Below are 17,550 nucleotides of genomic sequence, written 5' to 3'. Positions count from 1 at the left end.
GTTCATTTGGTAAAAACCACCATAACATGTACACACATATGTAAATATACAGAGATAGGTGAAGAAAAATCTTACTGTTTTTATTCTAAAGTCTTAGCCATGAATCAGGCATAGAAACAGTATTACAAAACATACTCCTTTATGTAAGAGTTGTTTCCCCATCTCTGTCTCAGTGGGAGGAGACAGTCAGGGTAGGAGGATTCTTGCTGCTGAGTTGGCTTCAAAGATTTCCAATGTATTTAATTGTGATTACTTTGATTTGCAAGAGTGCGGATGTTTGTGCATTTTAGGGATACAGTGTTGAGCACACCTCACCCACCACCACAGGAACATGATGGATTCTCCCAGCTTAGTTCATAGTTCATTCCCACCCCTACCCACCCACAGTTTCTGTGGCCTCAGTGTGTAGCCATCATCTCATGGGAAGTATCTGTTCCCTCGCTTCCTCGCTGTAAACACCACCCGGGAAGGCCATCTGATATTTGTCCTCTTCCTTCTGACTTTGTTTCTCATGACTCTCACAACTCTAGTTCTGTCAAGGACATTCCAGTGTGATTCTCCTTCACGTCTTCCTTTGTCCCTCATCTGCTTGGGATTGTTCCCAGGCCCTGGTTGCTGCAGGCACAGTAGAGAGCACTGATGTGCCTCCCTCTGCAGATTCCTGTTTCATATTCTTTGGGTAGTTGCTGAGGAGAACACTGGATCATAGGGTGGTTCCCTATTTTTAATTTTTCAGAATTTTCCATACTGTTTTCTGTAGAGGCTGAACCCACTAATACTAGCATCAGCAGCAAATGACGATTCCTAAAGCAATTTCTGTTAAAGGCAAGTCCGTACTTGGAATTCGATAGTAAAGGATAAGGAACTTGGTAACTGGTGTGGAGATGAGTTCTCAGTATCCTTGCTGAAGGGCAGGCCAAAGTCAAGGAACAGGGAGAAAAGGACTCAGATGCGGTGAAATCCGAGAAATTGGAAGTATGCATCGTGTGACGGCATTAAAATTATTTTGCAAGCCCACTGTCAACTTACTGGCTGCCAGTGAAGATGGAAAAGACTTGAGCTATCATAGCATTTAAAAAATTGCTTTTTCAACTCTGTGTTGCATTTTTTTTTTTGGCATATAACTCAAAAGGCATGAAAAGAAGAAGGGACATTACTAAATTTCCTCCCCAGTTATCGTTGTGAACAAGTGCCCAGCACTCAGGTCTTCAGAAATGGGGTGTAGATAGGAGCAGGTTGGGCTCTGGGACACCTGGCTGTGCTCATGACTTATTCCTGGTGGGACTCAAGGGACCACATGGGGTGCAGGGGCGCCAGCCTGGGCCAGCCACATGCAACGCAAGGCCCTCCCTGCTGTCCTATTGCTTTGGCCCCTCAACTCGTCCTTTCTACTAACAAGTAATGTTTGTCTAGAAAAATGACGTACTTGGAAAAATAGTAGATAGACTCTATCTCACTGTAAGATACAACGCGGGCACGGCATCTACAGCTGTAAACGCTGTATTTTTAGTTGATTTCAGATTAGGGCAGGGGAGACTGCTCAGAGGGCTGGAGCACAGGCTGTGCGTGCTGGTGCCCAGGTGCGGTCTCTGGCCCTGCCCGGCCCCTGGACACACCTGTCTGTAATGGGTGTGACCTCTCAACAGAAAACTAAGTAAGCTGACCTACTACCTTAAAACTTTGGGAAAAGAAGAGCAATATAAATCTAAATGAAGCAGAAGCATATAATTGAGCAGAAATCAATGAAATAAGGAATAGAATAACAATAGAGAAAATCAATGACTAGAAGTCATTTAAAAGATAAAATTAACCCATTTTTAGCTAGGCTGATGAAAAAATGATAAGAACTAAAATCAGAAAAGAACATTGAGTATTGCAAGTATTCTTACAGAAATAGGATCATAAGGGAATACTCTAAATAATTGCATGTCATAAAATTAGATAACTTAACTCTTTTTTTTTTTTTTGCTTTTTTGGGGTTACACCTGGCAATGCACAGGGGTTATTCTTGGCTCTGCACTCAGGATTTACCCCTGGTGATGCTCAGGGGACCATATAGGCTGCTGGGAGTCGAACCCGGGTCGGCCACGTGCAAGGCAAATGCCCTACCCACTGTACTATTGCTACAGCCCAATAATTTACTTTTTCAATTGGGCTGGAACAGTAGCACAGCAGGTAGGGCATTTGCCTTTCACGCAGCCGACCTGGGTTCCATTCCTCCGCCCCTCTCAGAGAGCCCAGCAAGCTATAGAGAGTATCTCGCCCGCACAGCAAAACCTGGCAAGCTACCCGTGATGTAGTCAATATGCCAAAAATAGTAACAATAAGTCTCACAAAGGAGATGTTACTGGTACCCACTCGAGCAAATCAATGAACAACGGGAGAGCAGTGCTACAGTGCTACTTTTTTTTTATTAGTGAAACACCATGAGGTACAGTTATAGACTTACAAATTTTTGTGCTTGGGTTTCAGTTATACAATGATCAAGTATCCATCCCTCCACCAACGCCCATCCTCCACCACCATGGGTCCCAGCATCCCTCCCACCCCCCGCCCCCCCCATCCCACCCTGCCTCTGTGGCAGGGCATTCCCTTTTGTTCTCTCTCTCTCACTCTCTTTTTGGCTGTTGTGGTTTGCAAGAGAGGCATTGAGTGGCAATCATGTTTGGTCTATAGTCTACTTTCAGCATGCGTCTCCCATCCTGGGAGGATCCTCCCAACACCCTTTATTTGGTGCTCCCTTCTCTATCTGAGCTTCCTTTTCCCCTAGCAATGTGGCTGGCCTCCAAGTCATGGAGCAAAATTCCTGGTACTAATCTCAGCCACTCCTGGGTGTTAGTCTCCGATTTTGTTACTTTATGTTCCCCAGATTAATGCAATCTTTCTGTGTCTATCCTGTTCTTTCTGACTCATTTCGCTTAACATGATACTTTCCATGTAGTACCACTTGTATGTAAATTTCATGACTTCATTTTTCTAACAGCTACGTAGTACTCCATTGTGTAAATGTACCAGAGTTTCTTTGACCAGTCATCTGTTCTTCGGCACTCAGTGCTACTTTTTTTAAATTAAAATGGTTTTTAAAATTTAGGCACTGTGGTTTACAGTGCTGTTCATGACAGGGTTTCATGCATCAGACATTCCACCCCCCGTGAGCCCCCCTTGCTGCCACCCTGCTCCCCCCTGCTCAATTCTGTAAACTAGTTAATATAAGTAGATAATTGTATTAATAGTCACACTGTGAGAAATACAGCCTGGTGAAATATACGGTACTCGTGCATAAAAACCACAAACATAGCATTATTATAACCAAACTAATAAAAAATAAAAACTTGAAGTATACAGTGATACTTAAGGAGAATGACTTAAGTAAGGTGATGAATTTTTAATTTCCACACATCAAAAACAAGACTAAGAAGGCTTCACTTGGTAAATTCTGTCCAACATTTACAATTCTTGCAAAAAGTTCTTCAGATTCTTAAAACATATAGAAGAAGGCTTAACCCTTCCAACCTGTTTCATAAAGCAAGTATCACTCTGAAACCAAAGGCATCACAAGAAGACAAATCTGTAGTCAGTCTTACTTATGCATGTTGAAGGAGAATCTCCAGCAGGGGCTGGGGAGGGCACAGGGTGCTTGCCTTGCAAGCAGCTAGCCAGAGTGACCCCGGCTCTCCATAGGGTCCCAAGCATCACAGGAGTGACCCGTGAATCAGAACCAGGAATAAACCCTGGGCTCAACTGTTGAAGAAAACCCCTAGCAAACCAAATGCAACAATGTATAAAACATCTGCACAGCCGGGAGTATGGCGTTGTGGTAGAGCCCTTCTCTTGCACGCCTAGGTGAACACCCCAGCCTCATTCAAACCCTGGCACTGCTGCTCTGATCCCTGGTCCCACAACAGGGGTGGAACCGCTGGCGAGCCCCAGGGCTGAGGTGTAGGCTTAGTAAACAAGCATGGGCAGGTGACAGCGATAAAGGGGTAGGGGGGAAATTAACACATCTGGATTTTCTACACACGTGAGTGAGAGCCCAGCAATGTGAAATCAACTAATGAAATATGCCTATTAATAGAATAAAAGACAGACTCCACATTATCCTTTCAAAGGGTTCAAGAGAAACATTTGACGAACTCCAACATTGGATAAAACCCTTCATGATAAAAACACTCAGAAAACACACCTCTGGGTGGGGCCCCAAAACTGAAAAGGTGAACTTTATAACCTGTTATAGGACAGCTTTCAAAAACTCACAACATACATTCTCGCAAAGGATTGGGAGCTGGGGTGAGTTCCAGTCCTAAAATATATGGCATCGTTGAGATTTTAGATTGGTAAGCTCAGGGCACCACAAAAATAAGAACGTAAGGGCTAGAGAGCACCAGGGTAAGGCACAGGCCTTGTGAGCAGCCTACCTTTGTTAGTGTGGCACCGCCGGGTTCCCCAGCATCCTGGGTGCAGCCTTGGAGCCTCTGAGCATTGCCAGGGTGCCTGGGTAACCTGGGCACTCAGGGCCGGAGCATCACCAGATCCTCAGACACTCTGGACCACTGGTTGATAGGCCAAGAATTGCCATACCCTCCCCCCAAATACTGAACGCAGTCCCTCTTAGATCAGGAGTGGCACACACATGTCTAATTGACTACTACTTAATATTGTGTGGGAAAGTCTAGTCAGAGTAGGTAAGGAAGAAATGAAAGGTATACAGATTGGGATGGAGGAACTAAAGCTTTTTCTTTGCGTATGACAACCTATCGTAAGCCGTAAAAATTTCTACTAAAAAACTTAACAGATTGAGCAGGGTTGCAGGATACAAAATTCATTCAAAATCAGTAGTATTTATAGGCATTTGAAACGAAGGGCCAAAAAATGCTTGATAGCCCTGAGTAACACCTTGTTGCTGATTTTGTAATTTAATAAGTTTTGTTTGAAATTTTTATTGCCATAAGAACAAATAACATATCTACCTCAACACATTTGAGGATTTATTTAAATCCCCATTTTTTACCCTTCTATGTCCCTGACAAATACCTGTCTAGTCTCTGATTTTATGCATTTGATTATTTTGGGGACACCGATTGGGGTACACCGGCCATGCTCAGGGATTACTTCTGGTACTGTGCTCAGGGGTCATATGTGGTGTCAAGAATCCAACTGGTGTGGTCTGTGAGCAGGGCAAGTGCATGACCCTGTAACTGTCTCCCCTGCCTGGGGTTGACTATTTAACCTTCGTATTTCCAAGTTCACAGCAGAACTGAACAGAATGTAGAGATTTCTCATGTATTCCTGCCCGCACACACATGCGGTTCTCCTGTTTTGGATTACTGACATCCCTTGTCACAGTGGTCCGTTAATCACACTCACAGATGAGTCTCCCAGTATCAGGTTTCCAGTAGCCATTACTCCATCCCTCTGCAGATTGAGTAACGTGCCCACCTGGGGCACCAAGGCTGTTCCCACTGCCGAGTGTCCTGCCCTCTCTGTTGCACCTCCATCCCCTTTCCTTTGCGGCCACTCATCTTGTTTCTCTCCACAAAGTTTTGCCTTTTCCAGGATGTCATTTGATACAATTAAATAGAAATGCAGTATAAATTTTTCATATTGGCTTCTTTCTTGTAGATTTCCATGAGTAATGCTCTGTTTCTTTCATGCGTTTTCCATGGCTGGGTAGCTCATTTCACTGCACACTAAATAAGATCCATTATCTTGATGTCCCACAGTTTGTCATCTCAGGACTGAAGAACACCTTTACTTCTTTCGAGTCTGAGCATTTGTGGAAAAGACTGTTTTAAATGTTTGTGTTTATGCTTGTGGGTGGACTTGTGTTTCCCATTTATCTGGGTAGATGAATGGGAATACTTGCTGGGGCATACTTGCTGGATTGCATGGTCAGAGTTTGTCCGGTTTTATAGGAAATCACCAAGCTGTCCTCAAAAATAGCCAAACAATTTTTCATTGATAGAAGTACAAATAGTACCTCACTGTGGTTTAAATTTGTGTTTTCCTAGTGACACTTACCTTAGTGACAGATTATGTGGGACATTTCTGCATATGCTTGCTGACCTTATCTGTTGGATAAGGTGGTTGTACAGCTTGGGCTCATTTTGTAATCAATTGTTTGTTTTCTTGTGGGTGTGCTTTAAGAATTCCTTGTGTGTTTTGTTTTAGATAAGAGATCTTTTTCAGATGTGTCTTTTGCCGATGTTTCCTCCCAGTCTGGCTTATCCTCTTATTCACGTTGTCCTCACGGGATTTTTAATTTTAATGGAGGCTAGGTTTCGGTTTTTCCTTTCTTAAGTATAGCTCTAAGATCGTCGTTCCATGCCTGCAGCCATCTAGAGTTTCTCCTGTTGTCTTCTGGTATTCGTATAGCTTCATATTTCACACTTATCTCTGTGACTCATTTAGAGTTAATTTTTGTGTTTAGGTTCATGCTTTTGGCGTGTGCTGTCAGTTTCCCGTGTTGTTGGTGGTCTTCTGTATGTGATTTTTCTTTTGCATCTTTGTCAAAGATCAGTTGATTATGTCTATCTGAATCTGTTTCTGCGCTCTCTATTCTGTTCTGTGTATCTTTTTGTCTGTTTACCCCAGTACCACATTGGAACTAATAAATGTCCGCCCTCATCTGCTCTCTGCCACGAGGTCGGCCTCCTTCGCCAGACCCTGGGCTTTTCCCAGGCACCTACTCCACCCCTTTAGTTCTTCTCAGACACTGATTTCAGCTTCCTCTCAGCCTCACCTTAGAGTCTTTTTGTTTCTTTTTGGTTTTGGGCCACATCTAACTGCACTCAGGGAGCACTCCTAGTCGGGTTTAGGGTGGCAGGGAGCATCAGACTCTGGGCAGCAGCATGCACTGCACTGCCTTCACCCGGCCCGGCTGTCTCTCCAACCCCATCTTATATTCTTGTTTAACTACACTGACTTGTTAAATAACCAAATTATTTAATTTGATTGAACTAAAGAGTGTTTTGGGATCCCCCCCCACCACCACCTATTGTTCGAGGTAGCAGGAAGTTGTACATTGTACACATTGTCTTTCTTTTTTCTTTTTTTAGTGTTTTAAAGTAACCTATCCAGAAATGTCAACAACAACAAAAACCTGTCATTTTAGGGCGCAGTTCCAGGTTGCATCTTGGGTACTCAGGACTGTTGCTTCTGGGTAGAGGGGCCATGGGAGAGGAGGTGGGAATTAGGGTAGGAGATCCAGGAACCCCGGGAGCGGGGCAGCGGTCAGGGCTGCTCAGCCGGGCATGACCTGGGCCAAGCTGGATCTTGGAATTTGGTTTCTTCTGTGAAGCATACTTTGCGTTTACTTGTTTTTGTTTGTTTATAACCTGTTTTGAAATGATTGTAGATTTCCCCAGTGGGCGCGTAGACATGCTGGGAAATCAGGGCTCCTGTCCCCATGCTCTTGCGGTGGTAGTATCCGGCGTAAACTAGAGTTCGAGTCAGCCCTAGGAAAGAGAGGGCGATAAAGTCATGAAGCATCTTCAGATTTCACTACTTCAAACGCACTCTTTGTATGTGTGTCTGTGTGTATGTTTCTGTACGCTTCATCGTGTGTGGTTTTGGGGGCCACACCAGCAGTGCTCAGGGCTAATTCCTGGCTCTGCGCTCAGGAAGCAGTCGTGATGGAACTCGGGACCAGATGGGGTGCCGGGAGGGCATCCTCCCCGCTATAGCGTCATTCTGGCTCCACATCCTCTGCAGTTTCATGGAACCACTGTCATTCTCCTCCAGGTCCCTGTCTGTACCACTTCCGGGGGATCACTTCTCCCACCCCTTTCTAGCAATGCCAAGCTTGTTCTCATCCCTGAACCAGGACAACCAGACGCTAGTCCCCATCTCTAGTTTGGTTGTTTCAAGGATGTTGTATTTGTGAGCTCATGCAGTACAGAATCTTTTAGGGTGAATTGCCTTTTCCCCTTCACTTTCATTCCCAAGTGTCAGATTTAGTAGTTCGTTCCTCCTTATAGCTGAGTGGTAATCCATGGTTTGATTGTGCTTCAGTTTGTTTAACCCACTTAATCCATTGAAAGTCATCTGGGTTGCTTCCAGCTTGGGACTATTAGAAACCGAAGGAATATAAATATTCATGTTCAAATTACTGTGTGAAAATAAGTTTTCTTTTTTAAAAAAATGAATGCCCAAGAATGTGATTATTGGGCTGTAATGTGAATCCATTTACTAAATTTATTCTCCGGTTCCCTTGGCAGATGGTTCTGGTAATCTGTTTATAGAATCAATAGTATGTGTAATCTCTACAGAAAAGCACTTTTAGTCATTTTACAGTCTGTGACATAAAAAAAAAAGGTGCCTTTGAATATGGGCATATGAAATGTGGGGGAAAGTTACAAGAAGCAACACTTTTTCCTCAGCTGTTTGCGAAATGTTCTTTGCTTACCAGCAAGAAAGAACAACTGCCACATCTTCCATTCATAGCAGCAGTATCAGAAATAAGTGAAGACTGTCATCAAGGTGATTTCTGAAAATATTAACAAAATGACCCCAAGAAGAGTTGGTAATAGTTACCTAAAATATGAAGAAAATCATTTTTTTTTCCTAGTCATTGTTTTAGCCTCATTTCTTCTTGGTATAAGGAACAGATTTTTTTTCATCATACATTAAACTATTTCAAAATGTAAAGAATATGAAAATCCATAGTCTGCATCTTTTTATAAGAAATAATCACCCTCGGGGCTGGAACAATAGCATAGCGGGTAGGGCGTTTGCCTTGCATGCAGCCAACCCGAGTTCGATTCCCAGCATCCCATATGGTCCCCCGAGCACCACCAGGAGTAATTCCTGAGTGCAGAGCCAGGAACAACTCCTGTGCATCACCAGGTGCGACCCATAAAGCAAAAAAAAAAAAAAAAAAAAATCCACCCAGAGGCAGCTCAGGAAAGAAAATCATAATTTTGCTAATGAATGGAAATTCCTTTAAGGTAAGCCGAGTCAGCTTTTACTCAGCAGCTACATGGGGGATTGTCTGTCTCGGTGGCTCATCTGCACTGCCAAACAGTGCCCAGGGCAGGTGGATGGTGCACTCAGCACTGGGGACATTGATGCCTCTGATTCCTCTCCATGAGGAATGCTTCCTGCGCATTCTTGAACAGCCTTTATGTAGGCATATGTTTTCTTCGCTCCCAGAGCACAGAACTGCAAGTTTCCGTGGCAGTTGACAGTGCAGCCAAGGTTTCCATGGCACTGGAGGGAGTGTGAGGGAGTGTGGGCGGCCGGGAGTGGCCAGCCTGAGCTGCCGTGAGAGCCGGCGTGGACTTGGTATCTGCATTGGCTGATGGTGTGTTGACTGTCCACTCTTCTCTGTCTTTTCTTTAAAAAGTATAATCTTAGGCACTACGGTTGGCCGTCCTGCTAGTTTTTTTTTTTCCTGTTGTTGCTCTTGTGTGGATGGTTGGGGCGGGGGGTGGGGGGGCATCCCCAGTGGTGCTTGGGGGCTGCTCCTGGCTCTGTGCTCAGGCCTCCAGCATGAAAGCATGCTTTCAGCCTATTGAGCGATGTTTCTCTTCAGCCCCTTTTCTCTTTGAGGGGCTCTTGGTTCTCTTTGAGAATATAATCCTGTGTCTTTCAGAGGCTCTTGGAACTTCTTTAATTTATGCTTAACCCTTCCCTTTTGGAGACCACTCATTGTGCCCAGACACTGATCTCTTACAGGAGAGGAATAAACAGACCATGATAAGCTAGATTGTGAGCCTGTTGCTGGGGGCGCCTGTCTACTTGTGTGCGTCACTGTGTGCTGTTCCTGGCTGTACCCCACCCTGCAGGATATAACAGCTCAGAGAGAGAAATCTGTCTTTGATCGTAGAGCTTATGTCTAGAGATTTTGGACCAGATCCCCTAACTTCAGGGCTGGAACCTATAAGTACAAGAGCCTCCATCTTTCCTCTTGAAAGTGCTGACCTAATAAACCCCTTCAAACTGTTCTGGCGCATCAGTTAATTTCTGGATTCATACCTGGGCATTTCTACCCAGTGACCTCCCCCTCCCCTTCCCTGGTCGCCCTGTCCAAGCGTCTCAGGGTCTTCTCACTTTGTCGATGAACCTAGGGCTGCACTTCCTGGATGCCAGTGATGTGGGACACCAGGGATTGAACCCAGGCCCCACACGTGTCCTCCAGGGCTCTCCTGATGAACCATGTTGTAGCGTCCTGTCCAGTGTGACTCATGGTCCGTATTGCTCTGGGAAGTCTTTGTATTGTTGCACATGCCAAGATCAGGTCACTCTTGGAGAAAACCGTGACTGCCCAGTGGGCCTCCTCCACTGCCTTTCAGAGGGTTTCACAGGTGAAACCAGCTTCCCTGAAAGTACTGACACGCTTTGTGTTTTTTGGTTTTGTGTGTTATTGTACTCTCATTCTCTTATGAGTACTATAGTGTTTTTCAGATGTTATTTTATGTGTATTATCACAACATATCAAATGCAGCAGATACTTGAACCTATTAATTGTTTGTTAAACTCTCTAGTTCAAAGAAATTTGCAAAGATGTCACTCTTCTCACTAAAGTGTTTTGTTAGAAATATTATTTCTTAGCTCTTTTCTTGGGAGGGAGCTGTGCATTGCGCCTGGGTATGCTCAGGGCTTCCTCCTGGCTCTGTGCTCAGGATTCACTCCTGGCTATGGGCATCATAGGTGCTGCCAGGGGCCGAGCCCATTGGGCGACACACAAGACATGCACCCTACTCCTGTACTGTTGCTCCAGCCCCCAAAATAGAAGTTTTGTGTTGAAAGTTAGTCATATATGTAGAAGGCTGTTCTTTTTATTATTAGATGGATGGGTAGTCATTTCTCCTTTTTTTTTTTTAGCTTCCATCACAGATAATAAATACAAATCATCTAAGCAGAAGCTCTTCGGGCCCTTTATGTTTTAGTTGTAGACGGGTTTCTCTGGCTGAGATTATTGAGGCTCTCCAGGCTAGGGACAGTTTAGAAAGGCAGTTGGGAACAGAGTGAGGAAATCTTGGGCAGCTGAGTAACTTGAAAAGGACACTGAGGGGCTGGAGAGATAGCACAGCAGGTAAGGCATTTGCCTTGCACGCGGCCAACCCAGGTTTGATTCCCAGCATCCCATATGGTTTCCTGAGCACTGCCAGGAGTAACCCCTGTGCATCGCCGGGTGTGATACAAAAAGCAAAAAAGAAAAAAAGAAAAAAAAAAAAGAAAAGGACACTGAGGAGGCTGGAGCCACAGTACAGTGGGTCAGGCTCTTGCCAGGTTGGGTCCCCAGCATCCCATAGGGTCCCCTGAGTCCAGCAGGAGTCATTCCTGAGCATGGAGCCAGGAGCCAGCCCTAAGTATTGCCAGGTGTGACCAAAAGACAACAAAGAGGAAAGGCAGGACACTGAGGGGCAGGCGACCCCTGCTCCCTGTGGGTTCCCCGGACATGAACGCCTTCAGGACAGGGCAGCAGCAGAGGTGGTGGCTGTGTGCGGTGGGGCATTTGGGAGAATGTGTCTAGGCAAAGCTGGGAATCCGCCAGGACTGTTTCGTCCACTTCTGGAAAAACCTGGCGGCCCTCCCTGCCCAGCTGCAGGGCCCTCAGCCCAAAGGAGAAGGCCACCTGGTCACTTTTACCAAAGCAGGCTCTGCTCTCCCTGCGGTGTGCTGTGCTGGGGACAGCTGCATGGGGCTCTGCACTGGGGACTCAGACCGCGCGGCTGGGCAGCCGGAGTGAAGCTGCGCCTCCTCCCTCTGACCTGCTCCCTGTTTTCCTCTTGCAGGCGAAAGGGTGTGTGGTTCCGGCTGAGGAAGATCCTTCTCTTTGTTTTGGGCTTGTACATTGCCATTCCATTTCTCATCAAACTATGTCCTGGGATACAAGCCAAATTGATTTTCTTGAATTTTGGTAAGTGCTTTGTCCTCAATTTTTTTCCTTTGATTTTATTTAAGCGTTCATATTCGCAGTGTTTCCTATGTTGATATCCTCAGATCCAGAAATGGACCCTTTCTGCTACCCAGAACTTTTCTTGTGCCGCTTCCCAGCGCAGGGTGTGTGTAAGGACGGTGATATTCATTTGTCAGTGCAGGTGACCACTGGATCGCTGCCGGTCTTTCTGTGTCTGAGTTTCACTGGAAACGCTAACGGCATGGAGAGTTTTGGCAAGCTGTCAAGTTCAAGGCCCTTTATGCAGTCTTCGCCGGCTGTCCTGGAAGAGATGGTCCCTGAGAAACAGCAACTGGACTGGGGTTCGGGTGCAAGTGGCAGAGCCCGTGCCAGGGTTGATCCCAGCAGATACCACACCTCACTCCCCTGCTGCCACCAGCACCAGTTCCCAGGTCACAGGCCTATACACAGGCCGAGCATTGCCAGGAGCGACTCCACACCTGGGTCCCTTTGGGGCGGCCCCTAGTGGGAAGAGATCAGGCCTTTCTTTGTGTATGTGGGGGCAGGGGTGGAGGGGGTTCCCAGGGCCCCAGCCGGGCTCTGGGCTGAGTTGAAGCAAGTTACTCCCTCAGAACAGTAGACTCTGGTGTTCTGTGGGGGCTCCTGGCACTGGGACCCGAGTTCAGGCCTCATGGCAAGTCAAATGCTCCACCTCCGCCTTAGCTGCTCGGCCTCTTTTCCTGAAAAAAATTCAAACTTTTTTCCCTAGGAAAGCTGGTCCACGCTGGCTCCTGAGGACTGACATGCTAGCTTTGCGGGGCTGCAGTCTTCTTAAATATCCAGGTTATTCTTGATTTGTTTTTCACACTGGTTTTTTTTTTTTTTTTTCCCCACTTTGGGGCAAAGCGAAGGACACAGATGCAGGTGCACCACACCAAGAGACAGAGGGCTGGGCTCCCAGCAGGGCCTGCTCTCATGCCATGGGAGGCTGGGGGAGCAGGGCTGCAGCGATAGAACAGGGGGTAGGGCCAGCCCGGGTCAGTCCCTGAGCACTGCGGAGAGTAACTCCTGAGAACGGAGCCAGGAGTGACTCATTGAGCATTGCAAGGTGTGGCCCCCAAAACAAAAACAACCAACACCAAAGAGCTAGAGAAAGGAAGGGGCCAGGGCTGCAGGTGAGACACTGGGACAGGACGTGGGGCTGGCACGTGGCAGGTGCACTGAGCTGGGTGAGATGCGCTCTGTGGTGTGTTGATTGCCTGACCCTCAACGCCCTGGGGAGCTGAACGCGCAGGCTGCAGGCCGATAGGGCTGAGGCCTTAGGACGGGGGTGGAGAGGGGGGCGATGGCTGTGCCAGGCCAGATCAGAGGAGACGTGGGTGACGCCTTGACAGGGCTCCAGCCCTGTGCGTATGGTCCACGGGTGCTCCGGATCCTGAGGGCTTCTGGCATACAAGTTTCAGTTATTTAGTCTGTAATAGACTCACTTGTAGAAACTTGAAATCACTGACTAAAAAGGTGTTTCTGTTCAAAAGAGGAACGGTAAGAAGAGGAACAGAAACGGTAAGGTCAATAATTATACTTTGTAGATCCAAAATACGTTTTTTATTTGGATATCTTAAGATAGGTGTAAAATACAGCATACTAAATGGCACTTGGGTTTTCGAAATGGAATTGTAGCTGAGCTCCTAAATTAAGGGGATTTTGTTTTTCTGACAATGGGTAAAGAGAGAAGTGTGCTAAGAACCACAAGCCAGAAGAGCCAGGGTCTGGAGTGATTAATACAGCAGATAGGGCATTGCCTTGCATGTGGCCCATCCAGATTCAGTCCTTGGCATGAAGGGAGTGATTCCTGATCACTGAGCCAGGAGTAAGCCTTAGCACCTCTGGTGTAACTCAAAAAGCTGGAAAAAAAGAAAAGAAAAGAAAAGAACCAGGAGACTCAGAGTTCAAACAAACAAACAAACAAAATCCAACCACTGGGACACATTTGCTTAAAATGCCAGAACTAAAAGATAAGAGTAGAACCCTACAACGAGCAAGAGAAGAGTCACACGGAGAGGAGCTCCAATGAGAGTCAACAGCAGCTTTCTCGGTTGAAACTGACCTGACCCAACCACAGTGCTGTGGGCAGATAGCACTTGAATCAAGAGTGAATTAATTCCAATCAAGAGTTGAATGGACTAATTCTCAGTGAAGATGGGAGGGTCGCATAGGTCGGGGAAGGGAACCACAATGACAGTGACAGAGGGAAGTGGTCACTCTGGACCAGGACTAGGTGCCGAAAGGAGGCAAAGTGATGTGCATGAGACCCTCTCGGTACCAGTATTATAAAACACAGCACGTGCACGGGCAGGGAGGCAAAGGGGCAGCCAGGGAGGAAGTTGGCGTCAGGAGTGGAGGGGACGGGCCTGCTGGAGGGAGCTGGTGCTGGCACATGAATGACTCTGTGCTTTGTAATTCACTGACACTCAGTTTTCAAAAGAGATTAAAAAAAAATCAGGGCATTTAAGAGAAGGCAGCGGTGGGTGCCCACCTGTACCAGGGGCTTTCTGACACACTGGTTTGGGTGGTCGTCGGGGGTGCTTTCCGGCTGTGGTCTTGGTCTGTGCTCGTAGCTTCAGGCTTACCCAGGGCTTGCCGTGTCCACTGCCCAGGCTGCAGTCACGGTCTGACAGGGCTCTGGTGCTGCAGCTGCCCATGGAGGCTGCGGGAACAGCACTGCCGGGTTGCTGTGCCCTGGCATTTGGGGCCACTTAGCCCAGTAGTGGCCACTTGGGTCCTCGGGGCTGGGCGGGGACTGCCACTCGCTGTGTGGGTGGCTTAGAGGTGCATATCTGGGCAGGGCATGTTCCTTCCCTCTTTCTCGCCATTGTTTCTGAAACACAGACAAAAGGGAACAAGATATGTTCCTGGTAAGAGACTGGCCTCCAGTAGATTCTGGATCTCATTCTCTGCACTCTTGACCTTGCAGGTTTTCTAGACTAACTGCTGGGTTTTGGTTTTTGGTTTTTGGTTTGGGTTTGTTGTTGTTTTTTTTTTTTCTTTTTGGGGTTTGTTTCCTTTTTTTCTTTTTTTTTGCGGGGGGGGGAGGTGTCACACCTAGCAATGCTCAAGGGTTACTTCTGGTTTTGCACTCAGGAATTACTACTGATGGTGCTTTGGGGGCCATATGGGATGCAGGGATCAAACCTGAGTTGGCCGCATGCAAGGCAAACGCCCTACCCGCTGTGCTATCTCTCCAGCCCCTGTTCAGCATGGTTGTCTTGAGGACGTCATGCCACCTCACCCTTGTCAGAGGGTACCTAGCACAAGAAGTTGCACCCTGAGCTTCCACACCAAGGAACAGCCACAGGTTCAAGGTCCCAGTGGCAGCATCTGCCTCAGAAACAGCCTCTGGTCAGAGGCCCTCACCGGAGCCAGCCAGGCCAGCAGCCAGGGCAAAGCCTGAGCTGCGCAGGGTGACCCTGTTCATTCCCCGGGTGGCCGCAGCAGACAGCACTCACTGGGAGGGTGGGACAGCAAACTTTGTCCCCCGGCCTGTGGGCCGTGAACCTGAGACCTGGGAGTGGGAGCCCTCAGCCAGGGCTCTGTGCTGGTGGCTGTCACACTAGTCACCGTCTCTCCCGGCTCACAATCGTCCTTCCAGTGCCTTCATGTTGTCTTCCTCTGTTCCATGTGTGTCCGGAGCAGAGGCGTGTCCCAGGCAGGGATCTGAACCCTTGCTTTTCCAGCACAGGCCAGGAGTTCCAGTCCCAGTTTCTCAAATGCTTTGAGCGTGAGCCTGGAATCCCTCATCCGCCAGACAGCTGCCGGGTGCCCCTGCAGACTCCTGCTCTTTGCAGCTGCAGAAAATGATTCCATGGAGTGGGCTCAGAGTGAAAGTGATGGACACATCCCATGGCTGATCAGGGTCCCCGCCTCTTTGGGTCAGATACCACCTTGTGTCATCCACCCTGGGTTACCTCATTAAAAATAAAAAAAAAAGACCCACTAAGGGCTTGTGTTTTGACATGCTGGGGGTCAGTTTTCGGGGGAAAGACATTCTGAGCCAGCCTCAGAGTAGTGCCATTTCCCGTCTCTTCCCTCCTTGTCTCCTTTGCTGACAGACTGGGGGAGCCCTAGCTCACTCTCTCTCAAGAAGGTAGGGTTAGAGAGAGGTGAGACACCACCTCCCTCCAAGGCCGTTTTCTCTTGAGATGTATTTGTCGGGGTCCTATCCACAGGTGCTCAGAGGGCCAGGGCCCAGGTCTAGGCCCATGCCTGGGGAGCTCAGGGTCCCCGAAGCCAGGTGTGTGACAGTTTCATGGGGAAGGGATGGGCAAGACAGCAGGAAGAAGCGGAGCTGTCCCTAAATGGCCTGGAGCTTTGGGGGCATATGCATGTGTCCCTAGGCCCCTGAACGGGACAGATCATTCACTCTGCAGTCAGAGCTCGTGGGCCCCAGGGGCATCCAAGGACATTGTATTTGTGGGGAGAGTCTGAGGGGTGGGCAGCTGGTGCGGGGGTCCCAGGCAGGGTTGCCAGGGCAGGGGACCAGTGTAGGAAACCCATTAGGTTCTCTTGCTCTGAGCATGCAGATGCTGCGCTCCCTGGCAGAGAGCTGGAAGCAGGCCGAACTTCCCCACGGCCACTGGTAGCCTGGAACATGGTCTGTCCTTTGTCCCTGCCCCCAGGAATAGCCATCCTGCCCCCTGGCAGTGACCGTCCTGTCCCTGGGAGTGGCTGTTCTGTCAAGTGCGTGAAACCCACTGGAGGTTTTGGGGGTTTTCCCAGCGTTCCATTTTATTTTATTTATTTTTTGCTTTTTGGGTCACATCTGGCGATGCACAGGGGTTACTCCTGGCTCTGCACTCAGGAGTTACTCCTGGCGGTGCTCAGGGGACCATATGGAATGCTGGGAATCGAACCTGTATCGGCCACGTGTAAGGCAAACGCTCTACCTGCTGTGCTATCTCTCCAGCCCCCAGCATTCCATTTTATAATTAAAGGTAAAGGTAAAGGCCCTCCCGTTGATCGTCGATTTGCTCGAGCGGGCCCAGTAACGTCTCCATTGTTGTTACTGTGTCTGGCATATCGAATACTCTCGGTAGCTTGCCGGGCTCTCCGAGAGGGGCGGAGGAATCGAACTCGGGTCGGCCATGTTGGCCGCTTGTAAGGCGAACGCCCTACCCGCTGTGCTATCATTAAATATATTTTAAAATTTTGTCCACCATAAGCAGTAAAAGTACATACGCTGTACTTTTACAAGGGAGAAATAAGTACTTTCACACACTCTAAACCCACGTTAACAGCCTGTAATGTCTGTTTGTCTCTCCTTTTTAAGGAAAAAAAAATTTTTTTTTTTGGTTTTGGGGCTACACCTGGTGGTGCTTAGAAGCTGTTCCTGACTCACTGTTCAGAGACCCTTCTGGTGGTACATATGGGGTGTGCAGGAGGGGACAGGTGGAGTCAGGATGACCCTCTCCGTCTGAGGGGCACTTTCAGGGCTCACCTGTACTTCTCTCTAAACTAAGATGGATGTTACCTGGGAAACTCTCTCCCTGCCTTGCCTCCTCCCTGGAAGTACTAGTGCTAGTGGGATCCTCAGGGGGGACTGTCAGGATCTCTCCATCTCGTGGGCTGGAGGGACAGTACAGTGGCAGCTGGAAGGGCATTTGCGGGGTTTAGTCACCAGCACTCTGTAAGATCCCCGGGCATTGTCCAGG

General features: G+C 47.8%; 1 protein-coding gene across 1 annotated transcript in view; it reads left to right on the top strand.

Annotated features, from left to right (window-relative positions):
* ABHD12 (abhydrolase domain containing 12, lysophospholipase) overlaps positions 1-17,550 on the top strand; it is a 63,090-nt gene that overhangs the window by 32,127 nt on the left and 13,413 nt on the right. The window contains exon 2 of the mRNA XM_056138088.1: positions 11,739-11,863. Coding sequence (XP_055994063.1) covers positions 11,739-11,863 — 125 coding nt within the window. The remainder of the gene's footprint in view (positions 1-11,738; positions 11,864-17,550) is intronic.

Source organism: Sorex fumeus, unplaced genomic scaffold (assembly GCF_029834395.1).
Source record: "Sorex fumeus unplaced genomic scaffold, SorFum_2.1 ptg000128l, whole genome shotgun sequence".
Lineage (NCBI taxonomy): Eukaryota > Metazoa > Chordata > Mammalia > Eulipotyphla > Soricidae > Sorex > Sorex fumeus.
This window is presented reverse-complemented; position numbering and strand designations above follow the sequence as displayed.